Source organism: Bubalus kerabau, chromosome 10 (assembly GCF_029407905.1).
Source record: "Bubalus kerabau isolate K-KA32 ecotype Philippines breed swamp buffalo chromosome 10, PCC_UOA_SB_1v2, whole genome shotgun sequence".
Taxonomy (NCBI): domain Eukaryota; kingdom Metazoa; phylum Chordata; class Mammalia; order Artiodactyla; family Bovidae; genus Bubalus; species Bubalus kerabau.
Genome location: NC_073633.1, coordinates 66,751,295 through 66,778,397, shown reverse-complemented (window position 1 = coordinate 66,778,397; position 27,103 = coordinate 66,751,295). Strand labels below are relative to the sequence as shown.

The window sequence follows — 27,103 nt, the reverse complement described above, 5'->3', positions numbered from 1 at the left end:
TCAAGGAATTTTCTAAGTGCAAAGAACTTAGGATATGACTTTCCTAATCCCCAATTTCTCAGAGGAGGAAACAGAGGTTCCCCAAAGGCATGGGAACTTGCCAGGGCCCCAAGGTCAGTGAGAAGAGCCCTAAGCACCTGGGACTCAGTTCCCCATCCCCTGTTTGATGCTCTTTGTCTTCAGCCATGGCTGCCTTATATCAAGCTGATTTCTTCAGTCACATCAGGACTTTGTTCTAAGTCCTGATGAGAAGTCTGCTTTCAGATATCTTGGTTGAGTATTAATAGACTTACAGAAATATTCACTCATCTTTTCTACTAAGTACAATTTTCAGAGATGATCCATAGCCTGTCAATATAGTAATTCTGTTATCTTTTCCTTTTCAATTTTCTAATGACCAAAGATAATCTTTTTATGTGGGTTTTTTACCTTCCATATTTAATCTCTATTAAGAAAATATCTATTTTTTTTAAAAGGAGAGTCTCCCTTCTTTTTTTTTTTTTTTTACCATTAACAATATACAATCATAAATTTCTAATGCAAGAAAATATTTGCAGTTTCACCACAATGTTTTTTGGGCAAAAAGAAATTATGTTTGCAAGAGGAGGCTTTGGAATAGAAGGAGAGAGAGTAACTCAGGAGGCCATATTGAGTTTTCTATTTTGTGAATCTTTGTGTAAGTCATTATCTCAATAGCTTACACTACCGGTTTACAACAAATGAATTAAAAAGACTTGGTCATAAAGTCTAAAGGCATCACTGAATAAAAGTTTTCTGCATGTGTGTGTATATGTGTGTGTACACACCAACTATTATTTATTAATTGCTTGCATGGAAGACTTGGGCCTAAGACCGTACTTCATTGTAAAAGCAAACAGAAAGGGAAACTGAGTCATAAGGGAACGAAGCAAACAGAAACCCCATATTCAAACACTCTTCAATAATATGAAGGCAACAAAGCACACGCTTGCCAAGAACATCTCTTTCTGCACAAGTGTTCTCTTTCCCCCACAAGTTTGCTCCAGACAGAAAATTCCTTTTTAAGATTAAGCACAAGCCAAGAAAAGCAAAGAAATTCAAATTTAGGGCTGACACTGCAACCTCCTTCACCCCACCAAAGCTCCCTCACAGAGACTCCAAGGTCCCGCTGGCGTGGCTCTTGTGAAGAACAAGGGTGTGGTTTGGGCAGACCCCATGCCCAGGTTCTGGGTGGGTTCCACTTGAATCTGACATTTGAGAAAGAGCTTGTGCTCTGAGCTGCTCTGGCCTCCTTGGACAGCCATGTCAGGAGAGCCTGTGTCACCCACTCAAATGCTTGCCTTCCTGCCATGTGGGGGTCAGTCTCTGGGCATCGAGTCCAGCAGGGCTGGCACGCTGTGGAATCTCTGTGGGGAGGCGGTGGGGAAGAGGACCTTAGAGTGAATGGAGAGGCCAAACGTGAAGGCTACTTGGATTTTTCAATTTGGACCCAAATTTGAGCCAAGATTATTTAACTGAACACCCACGGAGTTTTCACAGGCTACCAGCCAGTGGAGGACAATTAGAAGTGATAAGGAGCTGGAAGGAAATGAGGGCAAATTTTCACTGGGGGCTGGTGGTTTTGAAGTATATGATTCTCTTTCATGGACTACACCCACAGCAACATGTCTCCTATGAAAAACAGAAAGACTGAAATGGAATTGCCCAGCAATCCCACTATTAAAAAAATGTTTTTTATTGGAGTATAGTTGATTTACAATATTGTATTAGTTTCAGGTGGACAGCAAAGTGAATCAGTTACACATACACATATATCCACTCTTTTTTTTTTTAAGATTCTTTTCTCCTATGGACCATTACAGAATGTTGAATTACCCTTGCTATTTTAACTGAAAACAATCCTGATTTTAATCGCGTGTCTGTAAAGCAGCTATACTTCAATAAATTAAATAAAATAACTGATATTCCAAAAAAATTGTATGCCTTACTCACTGACTGAGTAAGAACATGATGGGAGATGGTTCTAACAGATTAGCATGAGAAAGCTAGGAGCCACCAAGGATGGCACCTTGCAGAAAACCAGTTTTCCTTCTTCCAAACTGTTGTCTGATCACAACTGTGTAGAATGAGAACCAGAAGAATCAGAATGAGAATCAGAATACACATTCCTTGTATGTGTGGACCGCAGGAAAACCTGTAATCCAGCCCCCATAAGCCAAGGATTGAAGAGCCATGTTCTAGGTTACAAGAAAATGTCTCTTCTCCTTTCCTTAAATCAAACGTTCCCCTCAGCCTTATCCACAATTTGAACAAAGCTTAAGGAGCAAGAAGAAACCCTTAACATCTGTGTGGGCTGGGAATGTAAGTCAGTGGGTGGATTCTGAACACTGCTAAAGTGATTGGGGGGAAAAACATGTTTATTTGTTAAAATGGAAACAATCAGTAATGACAGGGGAGCTGAAATATTTAGACAAAGCTGTAATGGAACCCAGAGGACATTTTTTAAGTTCTCATGAAACAAAATTCCTCTCTATGAAATAGCATACATATTTTTATGACTCCTTTACAAGATATTCATATAAAATATACATATACTTATTATACATGTACAGAAATATAAGTAGATATATTTCTTTCATCTATCATCAAAATATATTTCCAGGTTTGTTCTTCACTGTGATTTGTTGCAGGGCTTCTTATCCCATTAGGCAAGATACATATCTCTATTTACATTAGTTGCCTGGGACATTATAAACACTTTTCTTTAACGTACTATCACCAAGGTAACCTGATGGTATTGTAAGTTGTAAGTGACACTAATTTTAAACTAATAGCAGGCTAAAAGAGTCCCAGTTAGATGGGATTAAAAAAAAAAACACATTTTGGCTCAGATTTTTAAAAACTTGTTTTTAAGTATACCAAACTTGCTGCCAATTCCTGTTTGTGTAAGTCATTTCCAATCCAATGTGATACCCTTGGTTGTTAATAGCAGGATTTACAGAGAACCTCTTTTTCTTCCTGCCCTAAGGCACCCTCTCCTCCATCCTCCACTGCAGGGCTTCTAACCCAAGGGGAACACTTGCATAACGATGGAGCACCCTGGTGATTTTCCCAAAGCTCCTGAACCAGTAAAAGAACTAGGAAGAAAATTCAGAATTCTACTCCATTACATGAGAATATCATATGCCATGCTACTGTGATAGCAAAAGGGCCATGAAATTCAATTCTTCTCCCTACAGTACTAGCTGAATTTTATGCAATTGAAAAATCACTTTAGGCTATAATTTGAAGTGGGAAGGGGGATGCTGTCCCTTGGGGGAAGATACAGACTATTTCTTGGACTTCAAATCCATGTTTCTGTTTATGCGATTTACTAAAAGACTGCTGCTCTTAATGTAAAACTGGGGTCATCTCATTTAATGTGGAGTACACAGCTCTTGTAACTATAGCCTAATGTCTGTATAAACTCAGTTACAAAAAACAAGCCTTTTAACATACAGAGTAAGATTTTCCTTCTTTAAACTGATTTCAAGCATCTTAGTAAATAGCACAGAATTCTGCTAGACTAGAAGTTATGTTTTTAATTAAAATGGCCTTAGACACTGCGTCTATGTGACTCATTTTATAATGACAACAATAACTACTATTTACTGAACAGATACTATATGCCAAGCACTGTGCCAAGGACATTACATATATTATACCTTATTTACCTAAAATGATATTAATGTTGCATGAAAATTTAAGCTTTCTTCATGGTAAGAGATCTAAAACAGCCTCTGCACATGCCTCTTTAGCTGGAATTTAGAGTATGAAATTCTAGAGATCTTTTTCTTATAGGGAATGAAGACTGTCCCATTGGATTAACGTCTCCCTTCATAAGTATCATGGTTCTCTGGGTTGAGTTTCAGTGAGTTCAACTTGGCCAAACAACAGTATTAGCCTCTACTAGGTAAAATGAAATACACAACTGTCCTACCTTCCCTTGTGTCACTACCAGACCAACACCCCTTACCTTAAGTCTTAAATTGTTACTGAAAGCTAGAAATAAATCTTGAACCACACACATGCTGATATAAGCATCTTTTGCACCCCAGGGAACACATGAGGACTAGAGATTTTAAACTCTGTGCCATGTAACAGAATGGAACCCTAGTCATGCTTCATATGAAGACTGATATAGTGACATGAAAGCATTCTAGCTACATGCTTCTTTTTATAACTTGGCTAAAATCTGTCATTTTTGAATGAACAGCAATTTATTGGTGACATCTGTATATCTATATTTTTAAATCACATTATTGAACAGTTTAAAATGATAGCACATATATTGGAAACTTTCTTGAAAAAGATTGATATAACTAACATCAATTAACATCACCAATCAGCAAGTATTTTAATGTTTAAGTCACAGTGGCTTACCAAACTGGCTTTTGAAATAAAAGTCTATTATTTGTAAAAGAAATTATGCAGTTAACTAATTCAAGCCCACCACGGTCTCCATCATGTGTGGTTTTTCTATTTTATTTTAAAATTTATTTATTTTTGGCTGCGCTGGGTCTTCATTGGTGCACACCGGCTTTCTCTAGTTGCGAAGAGCAGGGACTCTGTAATTGAGGCAAGCAGGCTTCTCATTGTGGTGGCTTCTCTTGTTGCAGAGCACGGGTTCCAGGGCGCATGGGCTTCAGTAGTTGTGGTGCATGGGCTGAGTTGCCCCATGGCATGTGGGATCTTCCTGGATCAGGGATTGAACCGGTGTCCCCTGCATTGCCAGGTGGATTCTTAACCACTGGACCACCAGAGAAGTTCCTTCATTGTGTCTTAAATTACACTATATCCCATAATCTGGTTTTATTACTATAGGTGACTACAGTAAAACTTTATTATTCCATGTACTACTCCATCATTGCCTCAAGTTTGAAAATCATTTAACACTTAGAAACATTTTTCACTCAGAGTGACTTCCTCCATTTGATGTTTAATTGAATAATCTCCTACAAATATTGTGAAAAGACCTTCTTTTGTGCTATTAAACAAGCAAGACTTGTGGTTTAATTACCACTTCATGAGATCTGCAGGAATCTATAGGGCTAAAACAATTTAATGCATCAAAAGCACACTAATTTAAAAATGATTGAAGACTGACGAGAACTGATGAAATATATGAATTGTAGGATGTGTTTCTTCAAAAAGTAATTTCACTTATAAAACATTAAAGAAAGAGTTGACAGTGGAGGCTATTGGGAAAAGTTGGCTTTAAGAAAGATATATGAATGTTTAATAATTATCATGTCAACTACTTTGACAGAAAATGCTATTTTTAACCTCATAAAATGTTGATATTTATAGAGTTATTTATGGTGGCAATTTTTCTCATATGCCTTTTTTCATAGGTAAAGGAGAAAAAAAAAAAAAACCCTCCCCTTAGATCCCATCTAAAATGTGACAAGTTTCAAAGAAGTGCAGGCTAAGTTAATGAAAAATGCTTTATAGTGCAATTAAAATATTAATAGTTTTTAAAACATATATTAATCTATAATTATGGTAGCAATCTCTTACCCACTAAAGGTTTTATTGTTCAGTTGGAAGAAACATACCTGTACAGCCTGTTTTTCCTTTTTTGCCTGAATAGCCCATATCACAGTGGCAGATAAATGAGCCTTTGGTGTTTTCACAGGTTCCACTTAGGCAGATATTTGGATTCAGATCACATTCATTGACATCTGTAAAATACAGATATTATTAATACATGTAACCATTTGTTTGATATCACTGACAGATTCTCCCTGAGATAAAGCAACTATGACAAATAAATAGAAAAGATGAAATGTTTTCACACAAATAAAAGTACATTCACATAGCTCACCTACATAACAGTTATATAGCTCGATGCTTTCCACACTGAAGGCTAACCCTGCAGACTGGCTTTTTATCTGGCCCACAAGAAGGAGGCCAAATAACCAAGTAAACCGATTCACTCCAGGTCTGGTTCTCCACCAGGGCCTGTTTCTCTGACAGTCTGGAAAACTTTTTAAAACAGCACATTCTGTTGCAAGATGGAAATTTTAATGCCGACTGCATGATGCTAACATTTTAGTTCCATATTTTGAAAGAAACGATAGATGAACTGATAGTCTAAGGGCAGATGGTTACAAACCCTACAACTTTCCCTAATTAAAAATTATCTTTTTTTATGACATTCATTTCTTTACTTTGAATGACATGACTTTAACTTTGAGGACTTCACAAATATTTGGTAAGCATTTTCAAAAGATACAAATGTGATATAATTTAAATATTTGCAATTCTAGACTCTTGTTTCTGACCATGATGGAGTAGTAGGAACCAAATTTACCTTCTCATTTAAAATAAAAACAACAAAAAAGGACAATATAGACAACAAAGACAATGATCAATGAGAGAAAGAAACTAGGTGGATTCTACAAATGCCCCAGATTACTGTGCAGGGAGTTTTAAAGCAATAGCACAGGGGAGGGTATGGCAGATGGAACCAGGAAATGTCCATGAGTTGGAGAGGTGAGGGTGGAAGGCCAGGGTAGCCAGAGTTCATAGTGCCAAGTAAAGGACAGAAAAGAGATGTACACGCATACACACACACAGAACTACAGTGATCTGCAGAGGGACCCGAACAATACCCAGATGAGTAGTGGCCAGTATATTCATGTAAGGAAACGTAAATCTGGAGGAAACATCATCCAAAAGAATTAGAGGGAATAATCATCAGAGTTCCCAGAAGGTGCAGAATTGTACCTTACCAGCCAGACTGGAAAACCTCGTCATCTACAGGGAAATGAATAGAGTATCCAGGAGGATCTTGCCTTGGCAATAGAGAAAATGAGCCCAACCCAACTGCTGCTTCAAAGCAAGACTTTGAAAGGACCTATCTGTTTCCAGATAATTTAACTATGTTCCAAACCAAAGCTCAGAAATTTTTCTAGGAATTCAAATACATTCAGGACCTAGTAAGGCAAAATTTACAATGTCTAGAGTCCAATCCCTGGAGAAGGAAATGGCAACCTGCTCCAGTATTCTTGCCTGGGAAATCCCATGGACAGAGGGGCCTGGCAGGCTATAGTCGCATGCAATCTCAAAGAGCTGGACATGACTTAGGGACTAAACCACCACCAGCATCCAATCAAAATTTACCAGGCATTCAATGACAGAGGAAAATATGGCCCATAATAAAAAGGAAAGTTGATTTATTGAAATGGACTAGAATTGACATAGGTAATAGAATTAGTTGACATGGACCTGAAAACTGTTATTGTAACTGTATTCCCTGCATTTAGAAAGCTAGAGAAATGATTGGGCATATTAAGTAGAGACATTGAAGATACCGGAAAAAGACCCAATCAAACTTTTAGAAGTGAAAACTACAATGTCTGAGGTTAAAAATATACTGAATGGAATTAAAGGCAGGTTAGATATTGCATTAAAAGGTCTGACAGATTTGAAGACAGTAATAGAGACCCTCAAAAACAATCAATTCCAGAATGTATTGCATTCTTGTCAGAAGTCAATTTTGCTGCCTTGCAAACATTTGAAAAGCCAAACTCTAGGTAGAGCAAAAGGAGGGTTAAATGGCCAAAAATAATGCACAGACATGAAAGAAATGTCCCTCTGGAGCTGACCAAGTCCTAGCTCAGTCCATATAACGTACTGACTAGAGCATCACAGCACAGTCACAAGAAAGATGCTTCTTGGAATGCTAACTTTGGAATACTATTAGTACTATGCTCCTAAATGTTTTTACTTTTCCCATCGGATATATTCACTACTGAAACAAGTCTGTGTAATACAATAGCACTTGTGAATAACCAGCAAATTGGAAAATCCTGTCTTCTTTGCTTACCTACACAAGTCTTCATGTCTTCAGATGCCATGAATCCATCATAACACAAGCACCTATACTCTCCAGGTATGTTTGTACACTGACCGCCATCACAGATATTGGGGTTATCTTCACACTCATCAATGTCTGCAGAGAATAAAGCCAACAATGACATGTTGTTGATAAGGATTCCATTCATCAGTGATGAAAAAGTTAACTGACCCAAGTCAAGTAAACTCAACCTGCTTGCATAGGACTACTTGCCTGAAATGCAAATAATGCTTTGCATAAATTATCCCATCAGGTTATCTTGGGTAAAACAAGAGAGAATCATTTTCAAGATCCACAACATACAGTTCAGGATGGAGGTCCACATGCTCTTAAAAGACCATCATTTAATTAGTACTTTTATCTCTGATATAAATTTATCATTTGAAAGATCATCAATCTTATTTTTCTAACTCTCAAATTTAAATGCCTAAGTCTCTTATTTGCTGTTTTATAGATATTTTAAGATTTAAAAAAATGCTGAAAATAAGCCTATCTACTTAGATGTACTTTTAGCATAAAACCTATTTTCAAATTTTTATTTTTATAGCCAAATTTATACCTAGTGATTTTAAGGGAGATTTTACTAGGTCCAATAACATAATTGTGGTTCCTAAACCTAAGTTTTCTTTTTAACCTGAGCCAAAATTAAAACTTATATTACCCACTGCATTTCCCATCTCTGACTACATGGCTCTTCTTGCCCAGGTGATACAGCAGGAAGTATAAATTATATCAGCAATTCTCAAATTTTAGCATGCATCCAAAATCACTTGGAAGGCTTGAGAGAACAGATTACTGAGATCCACCCTCAGGGGTTTCTGATTCAGTAGGTGTGGGTGCAGAGGGAGGGCTGAGACTTTGCATTTCTAACATATTCTTGGTGATGCTGATGTTGATCCAGGGAACATACCCTGAGTAGCACTGAAATAGGCCATAAGATCAGATTCTTCAAAATTCTAATCAATGAAGAAAATCTATTTTATATTGCACTTACTGAGCATGTGCCAGGTACTGTATTTTATATTGTACTTACTGAGCATGTGCCGGGTACTATGCTAAATGCAATACATATTCTTCCATACAGGCCATCTGAACCCCATTTTGTAGATGAGGAATCAGATGTCAAGGATCTTCATCAAGGACATACAGCTAAACCATGTGACAAAACAAAGACTGGAACTCAGGACTGTCTGACTCCAAAGCCCAGGCCCTGAACCACTCCACATAGGGACCTGTTATTGAGTTTCCAGGAAGCTAAAACCTACTTACCTGTGCAGGACCTCTGGTCAGGCATCAGTGCAAATCCTGGCTGACAGCTACATTCATAGCTACCTTCAGAGTTTGTGCAGAAGGTCTCACAGCCACCGTTCATTATGCTGCATTCATCAATGTCTAAGAAAAAGGAAAATAATATTACCTTCCGCTGTGTGAATGGCCCATGTTTGAATTTCTCAGGTATGTATGAGTCAAGTAAAACAAAACAAAATACAAAATTAGAAGAGCATTCCAGGGCAACTGCAAGTCTCTGTATCATCTGGTTCCTTCAACAAATATTAACTGCACACTTACTGTGTGCTAAAGAGTTCCAGAAAAACATCTACTTCTGTTTCATTGACTATGCGAAAGCCTTTGACTGTGTGGATCACAACAAACTGTGGGGAATTCTGAAAGAGATGGGAATACCAGACCACCTGACCTGCCTCCTGAGAAATCTGGATGCCCGTGAAGAAGTAACAGTTAGAACTGGACATGGAACAACAGACTGGTTCCAAATTGGGAAAGAGTATGTCAAGGCTGTATACTGTCACCCTGCTTATTTAACTTATATGCATCATGTGAAATGCCAGGCTGGATGAAGCATACGCTGGAATCAAGATTGCTGGGAGAAATATCAAGAACCTCAGATATGCAGATGACACCACCCTTATGGCAGAAAGTGAAGAACTACAGAGCCTCTTGATGAAAGTGAAAGAGGAGAGTGAAAAAGTTGGCTTAAAACTCAACATTCAGAAAACGAAGATCATGGCATCCAGTCCCATCACTTCATGGCAAATAGATGGGGAAACAATGAAAACAGTGACAGACTTTATTTTCTTGGGCTCCAAAATCACTGCAGTTGGTGACTGCAGCCATGAAATTAAAAGACGCTTGCTCCTTGGAAGAAAAGCTATGACCAACCTAGACAGCATATTAAAAAGCAGAGACATTACTTTGGCAACAACAGTCCAGCTAGTCAAAGCTATGGGTTTTCTAATAGTCATGTATGGATGTGAGAGTTGAACTATAAAGAAAGCAGAGCACTGAAGAATTGATGCTTTTGAACTGTGGTGTTGGAGGACTCTTGAGAGTCCCTTGGACTTCAAGGAGATCCAACCAGTCCATCCTAAAGGAAATCAGTCCTGAATATTTGTTGGAAAGACTGATGCTGAAGCTGAAACTCCAATACTTTAGCCACCAGATTTGAAGAACTGACTCATTGGAAAAGGTCCTGATGCTGGGAAAGATTGAAGGCGGGAGGAGAAGGGGATGATAGAGGATGAGATGGTTGGATGGATGGCATCACCAACCTGATGGACATGAGTTTGAGTAAGCTCCGGGAGTTGGTGATGGATGGGGAAGCCTGGTGTGCTGCAGTCTATGGGGTTGAAAAGAGTCAGACATGACTGAGCGACTGAACTGAAATGAACTGAACCGTGTGCTAGAGATGAGACCCTAACAGTGAATGAGATGGACATACTTACTGCCTTTATAACACTTACACTGTAGTTGGGGAGTTAGATGAACAATTAATGATAAAATATATGGTGTGCCACATGCAATGCAGAAGTACTGGGTGCTAGAACACACCTTAGTGACAACAGTGGGCATGTGGGTGAAATTCTCTGGGTCACAGATTCCGTTACAAACTTGACACTCAGTTTGGCTGAAGTTCCAATCCCCGCCAAGGGCCTGAGTTGGAGTTCTGAGTTGCTCAGGGCCATGCGTCAGAAGAATCTGGACTGATTTATGATTTTGGGTGGAAACCATGTGAGACTTGGCAGTTCCACAAGGGGTATACCCCAACGCAGGCAAAAACTGGCAGTCTTCTACAAGGTTTCACTTTGAGCACAATTAAGCCACAGGGCTTTCTGCGCCACTCTTCCCAGTACAACTAAACCTCCCCAGGGCCAGCCACAAAGCAAAATGCCTGTCCCACAAAACTCCATTTTTAAGGAATGCCAGACCTGGCTTCTATTGCTCTGTGAGCTATAAACATACTATGGTCTTCTTCCCAATAATTATTCTTTGGAATCTGAGCTGCTCCAAACCACCTCAGGGCGGAGATCACACCCTGTGCCTTTTGTCTTTCTCCCAGCACTCATCAGACTGCACTTATTTCAGGCAGTCGGTAATCACTTGCTGATGTGCCTGGGTGTGCACATGCAGAAACAAAGCATATGCTACCGTTCACTAGTTAGAGCAGCGTGGGTCAAACGGTACTTGCTGGAGCTAAAACATTCTACAGTCTTCACTGAACTGGTTCTTTAAACAGATGAGGGAGTCCAGATCCAAAGATCACAAGCCGCCGTGAGAAGACTTTTACTTCCAGGAAAACTGGAAACATTAAGTAAAAGCAACTAGTGATGGAGGTGGAACTCAGAGAACATGGCTTAAGTGCTTTAGAAAGAGACTAAAGAAAATATGAAATGGCATAAGCTACAGAACTTACCAACACAAAACAGCCTGTCAGGGGTAGAGTGGTAGCCAGGGTTACAGGCACACTGGTACTTTCCTATGAGGTTCACGCAGCGGCCATGGGGGCAGAGGTGTGCGCTCAGTTCACACTCGTTGATGTCTGTTTAAAAATAAGAACAGCAAACATGCAGCCATCAGCCTCTGACTCTGACTAGGATGTGGGCCAAAAGACCGGCCCCAGGTCAGTGGTCTTCCTCCTTACCTATACACGCCGAGATGTTGGGGGCCAGCTGATGGCCAGCGGGACATTCACAGCGGTAACTTCCCTCAGTGTTCAGGCACACGCCTCCTCGGCACAACAGCGGATCTCTCTGACACTCGTCGATATCTGCAACACGGAAATGACCCCTATTGACGATGTGGAAGGTGTCCTGCCCCAGACCCCCATGACCTGGTCAGTGCATTCAGCACCCAGGTGCTGGAAGTCCTGGCTGCTAGTGGCTCACAGGCTCCCTTCTTGGAGAACTGATACCAACCTCACTCAGAAATGGCTGGGAGGTGAGAAATTATACCCCCTCCCATGCTGGGGGCTGCCCATAGCCAAACTGACATGGGAGTATAAAATCTCAGTTTCCTGCCCTTGAGTTGGGACAACTCTTGGGTGCTGTTCACACTCCAAGGCCCTTGTGGGATCAGGTTAAAGCTAAAATCTAGCCTAACACTTTGCTTCTATTCCTCCCCTGCCCTAAGCGGCTTCCCTCCCTTTCTTACAGGTTTCTCCTAAGAGCACTGAAAAAATATCCCCATCTCAGGCCTGTTGCTAGGGAACCTGATCTAATGCAACTATCTTAATCAATCTCCTTTCAGAGAAATGATGAATAGAAACTCTAGAATGTGACTCCTAAAACATATCTTGTGTTTGAATTGTTCTTTCTTCCCCAGGGTGTCTATTTCAGGTCACTTCTCAGGGACCTACAGACCACCTACCACCCCACAGCATGAATTCCCTCATTCCTTCCATATGTCAGTCTCCCTTTGCCACAGACCAATGCCTGACTCACTGGTCAGGAGACCAGCACACTGGGGGAGCAGGGAGAACCCACACAGGCAATGAGTCACCCAAGCGTCTTGGCTTGTTTCTTCCCTGGGCTGATCCAATGGTCACGCACTCACCCATGCAGTTCTTCATCATCATGAATCCGCTTTCATAGCCTTCATCGCACTTGCACTCAAAGTCCCCGGGGGTGTTCACACACTGGCCTCGGCCACAGAGGTCAGGGGATATGCGGCATTCGTCGATGTCTGCGCAAAAGTGGTAAGTAGGCAGCAGGTGAGCATCAGAACAGCTTTACTCCTTGTGGCCACATGTTAAAGAGTAAGAGTGCCCAAGGGTGTCCCTCCAGGGCGAGCCCCTTCACTGACCTGTGCAGTTCCTTTCTTCAGAATCCAGAGCAAAGCCGCTGTCACACCTGCACTTGAAGCTGCCAATGGTGTTCCTGCACTTGCCGTGGGTGCACAGGTTGGGAATCATCTTACACTCGTTGATGTCTTCAAGAAAAATGAAGTGTGGGACAATTCCATGAGTGATCCGTTAGGAGGAATCCACACGCCATGTGAAACCCAGGGAGACAGAAGGGCTTGATTTAAGGTCTTGGTCAAACGCTTTTAAAAAATGTGATGACTATCAGAAATAGGACTTTGTAAATAGTTTTAGACTTCTAAACGTCTCCATTTTAGAAAGTATTATTAAATAAGTAAAGAGTGGGTTTATTTGGCCTTCTAAAGCCCAGAACACTATCTGATACATACCAAACACTGAACTATTTGCTGAATGGATGAATAAAAATTTTAAAGTCACTAGTGTCTATATGTAAAGCATATAAAGGATTTTCAAATAGACTTTCCTATAGCTACCAAATTGAGTATGTAGCGGAATGAGACATTCATTTATGTTTTCTGACACTTTTTTTATACCTAAAAATAATTTCAAAAGAGATGTCATTTGTAATTTAAATTATTTATAAATGCTGTATACTATTTAAAACACATTCTAAATAAGGAGTACTGATTTAAGATATTTTCTCAATTAACATGAAGGTTTCATTAATACAATTAAAGTGTCCAATATTTCCTATGTATGTGGGGACTGCACTTGTAACATGTGATTTGAGTTTCCCTTTATAGGGGCCTTTCTAGAGCAAGACCTAGAGCTTAAGAAATCAAGTTCATTTCTACCAAATGTTATGAGAGACAGAACTGGCAGATTAAATCCCAGGAACATCTAGTCCTTCTCTGGCAATGGACCACCATAACCTTTGAATTCAAATCACCTAAGTTTCTCTGAATTTACTTGAGAGACATATAAGAAGGCCACCTTGAAACTGTCTCTCTAGACGGTACAACTTTATATCTAGGACTTCTTGAACCAAATGCTCAGTAGGAAAAAAGTCTACACTTTTTAATTAAGGATGGTAATATTTATATACTCACTTCACATTTTTATAAGTTCATTTAATTGTGAAGTATAACAAGTAGGCTCAGACACAACGGGAAAGTGACATAAAATTCTACACTGTGAGCTAAAGTTGGGCATCCCTGAATAACGGGAATTTTGAGTATCCAATTATGATTTTTTTCCACATGCTGAAGTAAACACGTTCTTGTATCATGGTGCATAAAATGGTAACTCAATTTTGGAATTAGATTAAATCTGTGACTTCTTTTTTTTTAACATGGGTTTTATGTTTAGCAAAAGAAGATACAATTTGAAATATCTTAAGTCACTGGAGTGTGTTTGCTACAGGAATGAATTTCAGTGCATTTGGACAAGGAGGCCCTGACACTGGGTTTCTCACACCATTATCTATACTCAGGTGGACCACGGTGACATGAATACCTCAAATGAATACTGCAAATACATGAACCACAGGTGACAAGATAAAGGTCATCTCTAGGGCCTCAGCAGATGGCATAAACATTTCCCAAGATTTTTCTTTCGTTTATGCTTAGCTTTAGGATAATATCAAAATCTACTATAATACTCAATAGTGACTAGATGGGAGAGGAAAGTGACCACAGGAAGCCCCGAGATGTAGAAAAAGAAATTTCGTAATGGAGTGACTATTTTGCCTTATAAAATTCAGAAAGCAAAGAAAGCATCCTGAGATGATGATCCAGGGATGACCACGTTGATGACATTTATTGTCATTCTGGCAGAACTCTGCGCTCCTGAAAAGGCATCCTATTGACCGAAAAGAAGAGCAATCAACCGCTGACACCACTGTACCTTTGAAAAAACGTTTGCCATTTGTAATTTCTTTTGTGGCGAATCCAGGTCCCCTGGGACAGAGCTCCTCGTACTCAGGTGTGTTTCTCACGGGACACTCCTCACACTCCTCAGTGCCCCAGGCTGCCCCGACTGAGCAGCAGCAGGCGTCCATGCGGTGGCGCCCAGCCACGGGCAGGGTGCACTCCTCGTCCTCGTACCTCAGGAAGCAGGTTTCCAGGCGGATATCTGCCGAGGGAGCAGACAGAGACGGGCTGAGGAGAGCTACTCAGTTTCCACTGCCTCAGACTGCCAGCCTGTGTTAGGCCAAGTGGGACACACACAGTAATTCACTATAACCTTATTGACTGAAACTCATTTTCTTTCCTCAAAGGCTTTGTGGTGGGTTTTCCTGCTTCCTAAAGGCTTGCTGGCAGCTCATATTTCTTTGCATCTCCTCTTGTAGCAAGAATCCTTTCAACGCTAGGCATTTTCTAATAATTCCCCAGAAGCAGCAGTATTCGGAGAAATCCTGTAATGCTCTTTTGGGAAACGTATTCCTCATTATCCAACCAGGCTAATTACCAATGCATGTACTCTATGATGTCTTGACATCGCTCTAGCTGAAAGCCAACTGCAGAATTTATTGTCGGAAAACATCTCATCTGGCTCCAGCACCCTTTCCTCAGATCCACTTCATTTTTGGAGAGGGAGAATGGTGAACTCTGAAATGAGGACTGCCTTCCTTGAGATTAGAGAGGGAAAACAGCAAAGAAGAGCCATTGACTCCTCTTCTCAAGTATTTCTTTCACCTCAACATGTGCTTATGTGCACATTCTTCTGTGTACATGTGGGAATGTGGGCTTCCTTTAATGCTAGAAAGCTATGGAAGCCTTCTGTGAAATTCCACATTTGGGTTGTGTCTATTAAGATAGTTAATTTCAAAATGAATCCTAGACTAAACACTGAAGCATCTTTCAACTTAAGAACCTGGAAAAAGGTTCTCATCAATTGCCGAATCCTCCTAAACAAAGACGCAAAGGCTCAAAATGGGATTAACTGACATCCATAGTTATAAATTCCAGCTTTTATATTCTGCATTGCTTACATTGTAAACCATAAAGTTTCACATTTAAAGGGTGATTAATCCTAATTCATAAAGGAGCTGTATCTTTTAAATGTATGCCACTCTTTCAACCACCTACAGTGGCCTTTCACTAAAGATGCTCCTCAGGGTCACACAGTTTCAGATACACAATGTGGCTGAGCATCACTTCCAGAGTCATGGACTTCAAAACCAGTTATCCAAAGGATTTTATTCCTGGGAGTCAGAAGCCATAACAGTAACACCAGAAAAAGCCCAAGACTCCACATGATGACTGCAGGATCTCAAATCTACCGCCAAAGAGTCCACAGGGCAGGTTTCTAAAAATCAAAGTTTTGTGTCCAGTCTCTTCCACATCATTGTCACTTGGGTTCTAGCAGTTGTCATGGAGAGTCACACCATGGCTTTTGGTGGCAACAGCCCTCGTTCCCTCAGGTTCACTACTCAGGCTGTTACAGCCTTCACTGCTGATACCCACAGGAGTTTCCTGAAAAGACCTGTCTTTCTGGCTAATGGCAGGCTTGCCTAGCAGGCTAAGGCTACAGTTTCTGATTAAGCAAAAATGTTCTCCTTACTGATCACCTAGAATTCTACATCCATGGCATATGGAGGACAGATTTAAGAGCTCTAGAATAATAATTGTGATGGTAGCAGTTTAATAAATAATTACGTATCATTAAAGAACTGCCAGGTTCCCTACTCTTTATAAGGAATAAAGAGCTGAGTCAGGAAGCCTATTTGTCAAGGAAACCACTATGAATGCTAATAGAAATGCTGAATTTGGGATGTGTGTGTGTCTGTACTTGGAACTGAATATTCAGCTCTATCTTCTGAGTTCTGAATAATTGTTAAGAAATGTTTATTAGAAAAGTAATGAGCTCAGTATTTACCTAGGCAAATCCTCCCTGTGGCATCCAAAGTCATCCCACTGGGACACTGACATTTAAATGATCCCTTGGAGTTAACACACAAGCCATTCTTGCAGACTCCTGGGAACACTTCACATTCATCTATATCTATGAAGAAAAAAAGAAAGCACGGAGTTAATACATCTGCATAGCACAATTCTACTTTATTCCATTCAGGGAGTCATATTCCCACAACTGAAAAGGCCATTTTGAACTTAGTAAGTAGAAAACTAGTTTGTTTCTAAATAATTCATATAGAATTTCTAGGATGTTTAAAAAGCCACCAGACAGAGCTCACCCATTAACAAAGATATTATTGCTTCTCTATCAGTCCCAGGGAGTAATTTTTGAGTTGTAAAAACAGGGAGTTTGTGGGAGTTCTTAGAGACAAGTTTGGGTACTACGGACATCTCAGGTAAGGCTCCCAAGTGAAAGAAAGTGAAAGTGTTAGTCATCCAGTCATGTCTGATTCTTTGTGATCCCATGGCTATAGCCTGCTGGGTTCCCTTGTCCATGGGATTTCCCAGGATTTCCCAGGAAAGAATACTGAACTGGGTAGCCATTCCCTTTTCCAGGGGATCTTCCCAACCCAGGCACTGAACCCAGGTCTCCTGCATTGCAGGCAGATTCTTTACCATCTAAGCTATCAGGGAAGCGCTAAGGCTCCCAGAAGCCATTTAATTAGCTTTACTAGACCAGATGGCTGGAATTAAGAAAAGAAACAGAAGTCTGATATTTCAAATTAGCAAAGAAGAAATAGCTTGAAGATAAGCACAGAAAAAATCCACCACTGGGCAATATGTGCAGCCAATCAAAAGAGTTTCCTTTGAGAGGTGCTGAGATGTCCCAAGAAAGTGTGTATCTAGTTCTAACTCAGCAATGGTCTCGAGCTATCCTGTCAAAGCCTTGGTGGTTCCAGCTTGGGTTGGAGAGAGCTGGAAGATGCTCATGGTCATTCGTTCATCATTCACTGCATCTGTCTCAAACATATTAGCCCTTCCCAGTTTGCTTAAGGGAGAGCATTGTGTTCTCTGCACTGTTTTTGGAAAAATACTCACCATCAAGTTAACCCAAAGAAAGGCACTTACTTGCTAATGCCAAAAAGGGGAAGCATTAGTCAAGAAACTCACACACACTGTGTCTCTATTTAGAAGAAATAACTTTCCAAGCCAGGGATGTTGAAAAAAAAAATTCTAAATCTTTCCTTATAATAGAAATAAATGGGAAGGGGGAAATGTACCTTTTTGGGGCTGTTTTGCTCTGGGGCCACTTGTATACCAAAATATGCTGCTGAGGTCAGATAAGTTATTAACAGTGGGTCTGGACCAGAGAGAGGCCAAAGGATTCAGTCATCATTTGGAAAGCAAGCTCTTGGGTGGGGGTTGTAGTGTTCCTCTTTATTTTAGCAGGGAAAAAAAGTTCATTTCATTCCACATATGGGACTAATTGCTGTTTTTAAAATTTTTCAGCTGCTGTGTCATGTCAGGTTGTGTTAGTCACCCTGACCTATGTCTGTCTACCCGGGACTCCATGAGAAAAGAAAAATCACAGGAAAGTAGAAAGAATCCATGTAGATTCTCAAAAATGAGGCAATAGAGGTGTGTCTTTCTCATCATACATAACCATGAAACAAACAACAATAACAACAAAAGGATCCAGGAGAAAATCAAGAGAAATCCAAGTTTTGCAGCCTCATCACAAACTTCCTTTTTTTTCCTTCCCCATAGATAACACTTTGAAATTGTAGTCACTCAAAACTACGGTCAGCCTAAATCATTTTCAAGACGCTCTGCCCTTTGGCCACAGAGCTCTGACACTGGCAAGAGCACACACTTGTGAAATTCATGTCTGTTACAGGTTCGGCAGTTCTCATTATTTTTTTTCCCCTGCTACATATTTCTCACTGGGAAGTTACATGACAGCTTTATGCAGTCCAAGTTAATACAAGCATTTTTCTTCATGCATGCAGAAATTTATGATTTATAAATAATCATAAATACCTTCACACTGTGTTCCTTTAATTCTTGAATAGCCTTTCCCACATATGGGATCTGTATCAAAAAAACAAACAAAAAGCAAAAAAACAAATCTGAGATAACAATGTCCAGACTTTATGACACAATATTAGAAACATGACAGAGGCCCTTTAACATGGAATTGATTTTATTGCTATGAATAATTCTGAGGCAACAAAGTGTCACTGAGATTGTATAGGTGAGGGAGAAGAATGAAATGTCTCCTTGAATAAAGCTCAGTCCATCTGTGAGATTCTGAAAGACTCAAAGATACCCTAAAGATCACACTATGGTGATGCCTAAGAAGGAAACTGACTCGATTTCTGTCTTGCTGTGACCCCTAAAACATGAATCATACTATAGCATTACTGTAACATAAATGTGGAAAACAAAGTCTAGAATGGGCAGGTCTCAAGCCCTGCAGCAGTCACACTGTTATCAGTTCACACATTTATATATCCAAACACTGAATCAACAGAATCATTAGCAAGGCTCTCAAACCTCAGTTTTGCAATAACTTTAGTCGTGAACTCTGGTTCCTTTATATCAATATTTTTTGGGGGAAGAAAACCTGTGCCTGTAAAAAACTCAGGATCCTTAATCATGAAGTTCTAAGAGAGCCAATAAGAATTGCTGATCTGGGAAAGCCACACCAGATAACTACATTACAGTGTGGTGACAGAAAAGAATAAATTAACCAAATCACATACAATCATTGCCCTTGACACTTTTAATTTCCTACACAGCAACATGTTTCATTGAGGTCATCAGAACAAAATCTTCTATAATTCCCATGTGAACTTAAAAGAACAAAGGTCCAAGTAAAATGCCCAGTGAGCAGAGGAGCCACGGCACCCGCTTCTCTTACCGACTTGGCATGGGGTGCATGGGCTCCCCCAGGCAGCACCGAGGGATGAACAGCACTGGGACTTCAATGTGGCTCCGTTGATGTTGATCTCACACCGCCCATCGATGACAGTCTGCCAACAAGTACCCTTGATGGTTTCTGTAGGGGCAGGGGGGTGATGATATTTAATAGACAATTAACAGAATCTATCTCAAAAATTCAAACATGTACATTGGGATAATGATAGTTTAAAATTTTGTTTTTCCATACTGAAACCCTTCTGCAATAAAAGTGGACATTAAATACAGCAGCATTGATAAAACAGGAAAATCATTCTTGGAAAGATAAATACCTATGCAGATGGTTTTTGTTGGATCCAAAGTACTTTCAGAAGAACATTCACAAATGAAAGAGCCCGGACTGTTCTTGCAGACTCCATTAATGCAAGGACTTGATTCACATTCATCGATGTCTGAAACAAAAATAGGTCTACATTACTGCTAAAAACTAGTCTTGGGCACGAATGAATCTTTAAACTTTGGTCTCAACTGCTACCACATACTCTTCATTAGATAATAAAGCTGGTCTAGATAGATTTTTTTCCTTAGACTAGATGGAATGCCAAAAATAATAACTGAGTACATCTCTATGTTCAGCACATGGCTGAATCTTTTTAATTCAGAAAATCTGGAGCAAATGTAAGCGTGATTTCTGAATTATTTACTCAAATAGCATATATCTAATATTTTCTTAATCTATTAAATGTTGGCAAATAAAATACCAAATGCAGGAAAATACAAAATGGATACTCTTAAATAGCATTTGAATGTGAAATAAATGGTGATTAAAAGGCCAATTGCAGATAAGTATTATCAGCAGCTTATAAAGTGTATACAAGTGTCATTCAGGATCACAGAATCTCAACTACGCAACACAACTGTCTAAAATAAGAAGTGGCTTTAATTTATCTTTGTGCTTTTCCAGTGGATCTCCAAAAGGCAACAAAGTCCATGGTATAAGAACAAAAACGAGTCCTACCTTCACAGGTTTTCAGTTCAGGTTTGTATATAAATCCCTTGGGGCAGGTACAGACAAAACTTCCAGGAGTATTTCTACATTGTCCATTGTCACAAAGCAGGCTATTCAATACACATTCATTAATATCTGGAAAATAAAGAAAACATAAACTTTTAAAAGATCTTATCCTTCACATGCAATTTCTTTGCTTTTTTTAAATTACGTTTTTAAGGTCATAATGATATGATTAATTCAAGGAAGGAGCAAAACTCCTATACCACTGGTTTTTGCCAAAATTACCTAGTTTTAGAAAATAGGTGACTGATCTGATTATTTTTACTAGGTATCTACAAAGTCTAAAATCACCAGACCATTTAATTCACTTCTTTGGCAGGAAAAATAACTTAGATTTGCTGAAAATCATTATTTATTGGGTTGGACAAAATGTTTGTTTGGTTTTTTTCTATTTCTTTGCCATAAGATGGTACAGGAAAACCCGAATGAACTTTTTGACCAACCCAATATATAATTGTTTCATTGTGCCAAAGTTAAAAGGACTAATCCCACTGTTTTAAGGAACTGACTAAATATTTAGAAAGTATGGTCCATCTTTAATAAGTATGAGTTCCAGGATGGGTGTTTCTTCTTCAGAATAATTTAAGTGGTCTCCAGTTATGTTTATAAAGTATGAAGCAAGCTGTAGAGTTTATAATTGCCATGAAGAATGCAAACTAGAGATTCAGAGAGCTGAGTAATAGGCCTGTCTGATACAAAATCAAACTTCTGCTATGTATTACTTAGATAATTGAGGAAGTGTGGAACTTAAACAGGCTGCTATACCACACTGAGCTAAACTACATCATACAGCCCACAAAGCAGGCCACACATTCCCAAGGAACTTTTTACACACCGAGTGATTCTGCTTAGATTATCATCTGACAAGCTAGTGGTCCTTACATGAAGTATACACAAATTTGGTACTAGAGAGCTGCATGGGTTCGCATCAGTAAATAGACTTCAATCAGCAACTTACAGTGATCCCTTGGTATCTGCAGGGGATTGGTTCCAGGAACCCCATCCCTGCCATCCAGGTTACCAAAATCTGTGGATGTTCAAGTCCCTTATATAAAATGGTATAGTACTGGCGTATAACCTATGCACATCTTCCTCTGTACTTTAAACCATCTCTAGATTACTTATAATACCGAATACAACATACATGCTATGTAAATAGTTGCTGGTATATGGAAAATTCAAGTTTTGCTTTTGGGAACTTTCGGGAATTTTTTTTCAAATATCTTTGATCTGAGGTTGGTTAGATATGCAAATACAAAACTCACAGATGTAGAGGGCTGTGTTTATAAAGTACTTAAAACATGGGAAAATCAAGCATAAAGTGATGTTATTGTCTGGGCAAATAGCATGCTGAGAATTCTGTCAAAATTGTATAACAAATGCTAACACTTCCCCAAAGGGTCAATATTGCAATTCTCAACTGATGATGTCAGAAGAATATGGAACTTTAAGGACTTGAGGATTAAGAAATAAAAGAGCCAATCCCTGGAATTTTCTGGAAAGTGGCTGGAGTGGATCTCTGATTTCTAACTTCATACTTCTGAACACAACCTGAAATATGAACATGCATGCTCAGTCAAGTCCAACTCCTTGTGACCCCATGGATTGTAGCTCGCCAGGCTCCTCTGTCCATGGAATTTTTTAGGCAAGAATCCTGGAGTGGGTTGTCATTTCCTCTTCCAGGGGGTCTTCCTGATCCAGGGATTGAACCCATATCTCCTGCACTGCAGGAGAATTCTTTACCACTGAGCCACCAGGGAAGTCCTGAAATATGAACATCCTTCTGATGATAATGGGTCCGCCTTTGGAATAGACACTAGAACTCTGAAAGAAGAATCCCTTCTGCCTCCCAGATTCTCTGTTTGCTTCGCATGGGGTGATTTCAGGATAAAGTTAAAACATCTCTGTGTCTTTCTGGCATGTCCAAATAAACAATGATTTTTCAAGTCTGCCAACGTAGAAAGGCTCTTATAGAAAAATAAAATCGTAAAACTTTTGAGATGAGTCTAGTTTGAAAGTACTATGTGTATCCAAATAACAACTATACTCTCCCAAAAAAAGGGGCCCTAAAATTAAGGGTATGAGAGAGAAAGAAATCATTTCTCAAAATTCAGTATATATCATAAATGTAGACTTTTCCTTCTGAAAGGCCAAGTTTGGGCCAGCAATAAAAGTTAGGGAGACAAAAAGAAACCCACTGGTCAAAATAAGAGGGTGTTGTGGTAAGTCTGTGTCTCCCCTGATCTGCTTCAATCCTCCATTTTCTTAGGTACTTATTTAGCCTGAAATATGGGGGGAAAGCTGATGTAAATGGGGGCAGAGAAGATGCTCTGATTTGTTGTTAGTTCTTTTTATGTGAGTGCAAATGCCACATATTAAGAAGGAAAGCAGGTAAAAATACTTAAAGTAAGATTTCTGCTTCTTTGATAATAAGTGCTATGGCTACTTTGCCCACAACAACAATTGGTAGCAGCCTTAACAACAAAAGCATCCAGTTGGGTAGCACTCAGCTTCAACTGCACAGTTAGAGAACTGTACACTGTATGAGAGGGATGGTTGCCATGGTCCACCCTTGATGTAGTTAAACAAAAGATATAAGCCGTCAGGATGCAGCTATGCTGATACCCCTACTATAGAACATCCATCTGTCAAGTCCTTAAGGTACTCAAGCAGTTTGCTCAAGCAACAAAAGAAAGAATGCATGATGCATGAAACGTCTTAGAAAACAGTGAAGCTTCTTACCAACACAGTTTTTCCCAGTTGAATCCACTTCATATCCTGAGTTGCATATACATTTGTAGGTCCCACGGAGATTTTCACAAATTCCATTTGGGCAAATATCAGGATCTAATGCACATTCATTTATATCTGGACCACAAAAAAAAGCTCATAAGCATTAACATGCTAAAGTAAATATCAAACGGACTGTCAAAAAATTACGATAAATGTAAAGATATCAGGACCTTGTGAAAATTAAAAAAAGCTTATCCTTGATAAGAAACTTGATCCCTTTTTTCTTACTGCAAGATACTCTGAATCAAGTCTTCCCTCCATCAGTCCCTGAGAGGAAACTGGTATCTGAGCTAGAACTACAAGGTTACCAACCCTTAATCAAAAGGAGAACCATTGGACTTTCTCTTGTCCAAACACCGAGATGGGAAAGTAGATCAAATACAGAGTCCAAGTTCCTATAAGTGGTCTCCCTGCCATCAGCCTGTCCCTCTTCAATCTACCTTCTATATTGCCACGAGACTTAGCCTAAAAACAAAGTGATTGTGTCATTCTCAAGGTTCAGACTTTTGTAGGTTCAATAATATCCTCATGATTAAATTAAAATATGAATGCTATTTAGTCGCTTTAAATCCTTTACTCTGCCATGACCAATACATAATGCCCTCTTTACTCTGTGTTGGGAATGCCTGGAGCAAGCCTAATCACTGGTTCAAAATGTGCATAATCATCACCTGCTCTGGAAACACCTCTGCTGCTCTGGCCAGATGAGGATGAGCACCTTCTTCTGGGTGCTCCCAGACCAAGGAGAGCCCTCATAGTCAAGGGTGATGCAAAGTGACCATCAGTGAGTGGCTACTCTCAAGTCTTGTTCCCTGACTTTTCTATAAATCAAGATTGACCTTTTTTATTTCCCAGATTCCTATCAGAATTTATTTATTCCCTACTAATTCTTTCATTATACAGTTCCTTACTTCTCTTTTCTCCTTCAAATATCTACCCCACCCACAACCCTATCTCATCCATACACACTGATGAAACCAACCAAGAGAATGAACTGACAGTCAATTCAGCCATAATTCTCTTGAATCAAATCATTTAGTTTTATATTAATAAAGTAATCTCTTCCTCTTTCTTATCTGTGTTTACACTTGTTCCAATTCTCCCTTTTAATTTCTTTCATGGCACCAGTATTTCTCTGGTTCTAACTCCTACACTTAAACATTTCATTTTCTTTCAGCTAACTGCTATCACTGCCTGCTACGAAATACAAGATGGCTCCCTATTGCCATCTGTTAATGACTGACCCCTTGTTAGTTAAGAAAATGTTCAAAATGTGCAGGAGTTCACCTGAACTTGTAACCCTGAATTGTGCTTGACAGCAGTAGACCCAAAGGAGGGCCAGGCTGCCCCTTGTCATAAATGAGCTACCACAGCCATTGTATCTCGCTCCCATCGACCACCCTGGGAGAGGACCCGATACTTCAGTATGAAGTCCCACACCCACACCCAGCAACCCCAGGACCCACTGAGCCACTGTTCTGTTCTGCCACTGGGGGCTTCCAAGTGTCCCAGGTAGATCACACAGTGAGAGTCAGAGAGGGGGTTCAGATCAGACTGGTGTAAAGGGACCGACTGGAAACCCACAGGAAGGCCCAGGGCTGCCTCTGTACATGCTTAAGGTAGTAAATTTCAAAACAAGTCCTTACCACTGCCTGCTGACGTTATTCCTGGCCCACTGCTGCAGAGCGCCTGATACTCCGCTGCAATAAATTAACAGATAGTAAATGATTCCCTTGTTTGCAGAACAGGTCGATCCTGCCCTTGGCTTTGCACACATCGTTTCCTCCAAAGAGAGTGGAACTGAAATAAAGTGGTAACGGAAAAGGAGGCATCCCCCCAGGGGGAGTCACACCAGGGCTCCCATTTAAAGGCTCCACAATCACCATGGAAAACGACTTGTAAGGATATACGCAAGTTCCAGCAATTCCTTGTGCAAAGCGCTTTAGGAAAAGGTGTTTTTCCTATGACTTGATTTTGTTCACCAGGGAACACTTTACACTTACAGTGAAATGTGCCTGTTAAAATGTGGTTTCTTAACTGTTAATAAAACTCTCTCCCACCATCTTGGGAATACATTTTTCCTTTGTTCGAGCTCTTTTTCTTCAGAACAAGTTCTTAACATTTTCTCATTTCTCTGCAAATTCTCTAGCCTTCCCTCACAAAAATACGAGGGTGTGTACACCTGCATGTATGTGTATTTTTAGAGTTAGTATTCATCAGGATGCCACACTCATTCTACATATTAAATCCATAGGGTAAGTATTGCATAACGTTAAAACTGGATCTTATTGAGGAAATGGCAGTATATAGAATATGTTCCCAAATTTGTGATAGAATCAGATTTCTATTTCTTAAAATTCATACAGTGTTTTAGACACAATTCCAACAATATTTAGATGAACCTAAGAGTGAATGATGGAAATGAAGAACGAATAGGAAATTACACTTAATCCCAGGAAAAGAAACTAATTTTCCCATAGTTGCCTATGGATTCAGGCAACTAGAGTTTCATAGTCAAATGCAGATCCTTTGTGCTTAAGCAATAGGATAATTAAAAATTAGGGATGGACCTTTTTAACAGAAGCCACTTGCACCTTGGTGCTGAAGCAAACACACCTATAATTCCATGTGACAGAAAATTGCATTCCTGATGATAGGGGATGCAAAGAAGTTATACATATCAAAAAAAAAAAATGACTGTTAACCCTTCAGAGCCTCTGTCTTCCAGCAAACATAAATTTGAGAAAAGTGGTAAAACCCCTTATTTTTTAAAATCATCTTAAAAGGGGCCAAAAAGGGAACCGATGGGAAGGTGGCTGCCACTGTGTTTGAAAACCAGGGACTGGTAGCAAAAAGAAATACATCCTCTTTATTTTCTCACTTCAGCAATTAATTAAAGCACTGGTGAAATAGTGTAAGTGGTGAAATAGCGTAAGTAGTGAAACAGGGAAAAAACAACATCATGCCAGTTTTGCTAAAAGCAGTTTTATAATTAGCACTAAATTAGTTGATGCTTGGCCTAAGTGGAAGCAAATTGTGGTCGTTATTCTTTTCCATCTGGGCAGGAGCTGGTACTGTAGTGAATTCAGATCAGCATGGGTTTGAACGCTGATGACAATGCTTATTGCTGAGGGTCTCGGGAACAGGCCCTTTCCCCTCTTCTAGTTTCCTCTTCTATAAAGTGTAGAAAAGGATACCCAACTCACAGGGTAGTTCTATAGATTTACTGAGAGAACACGTAAAGTGCTCAGCACAACTCAAGCATTTAATACATGGTAGGTGTTCCTGAGCTAACTTAGTGTCGTGCCCCAGAGACAGTAGAATAAGGGCAGAAGACAAATTCCTAATCATCACTCTTCTGACTGATTGCTACAAGGAGTAAATGCTCAGCAGTCAGGGAGATGTATCTTCATATATAGTTTATTTCACTTCCAGAGCACAGAGATGAGCTTTGCACGTTAAATGGTTAGTGTTTCTCATTAAAGTGTCTAAACACATTTTTTTCGGATACTTTCAGTACC

General features: G+C 39.7%; 1 protein-coding gene across 2 annotated transcripts in view; it reads right to left on the bottom strand.

Annotated features, from left to right (window-relative positions):
- The window catches only part of FBN1 (fibrillin 1), a 264,581-nt gene that overhangs the window by 78,451 nt on the left and 159,027 nt on the right, over positions 1 to 27,103 (bottom strand). The window contains exons 18-33 of one of the 2 annotated variants that reach the window (XM_055538037.1): positions 25,229 to 25,282; positions 23,532 to 23,657; positions 20,736 to 20,861; positions 20,050 to 20,169; positions 19,719 to 19,856; positions 18,836 to 18,886; positions 16,818 to 16,943; positions 14,844 to 15,071; positions 12,980 to 13,105; positions 12,731 to 12,859; positions 11,820 to 11,945; positions 11,592 to 11,717; positions 9,152 to 9,274; positions 7,853 to 7,978; positions 5,577 to 5,702; positions 1,427 to 4,741 (exon numbers count right to left, since the gene is read on the bottom strand). In XM_055538037.1, coding sequence (XP_055394012.1) covers positions 4,611 to 4,741; positions 5,577 to 5,702; positions 7,853 to 7,978; positions 9,152 to 9,274; positions 11,592 to 11,717; positions 11,820 to 11,945; positions 12,731 to 12,859; positions 12,980 to 13,105; positions 14,844 to 15,071; positions 16,818 to 16,943; positions 18,836 to 18,886; positions 19,719 to 19,856; positions 20,050 to 20,169; positions 20,736 to 20,861; positions 23,532 to 23,657; positions 25,229 to 25,282 — 1,982 coding nt within the window. In that variant the 3' untranslated portion in view covers positions 1,427 to 4,610. Of the gene's footprint in view, positions 1 to 1,426; positions 4,742 to 5,576; positions 5,703 to 7,852; positions 7,979 to 9,151; positions 9,275 to 11,591; positions 11,718 to 11,819; positions 11,946 to 12,730; positions 12,860 to 12,979; positions 13,106 to 14,843; positions 15,072 to 16,817; positions 16,944 to 18,835; positions 18,887 to 19,718; positions 19,857 to 20,049; positions 20,170 to 20,735; positions 20,862 to 23,531; positions 23,658 to 25,228; positions 25,283 to 27,103 lie in introns of those variants that run through there. The other variant, XM_055538036.1, reaches the window with a different exon arrangement.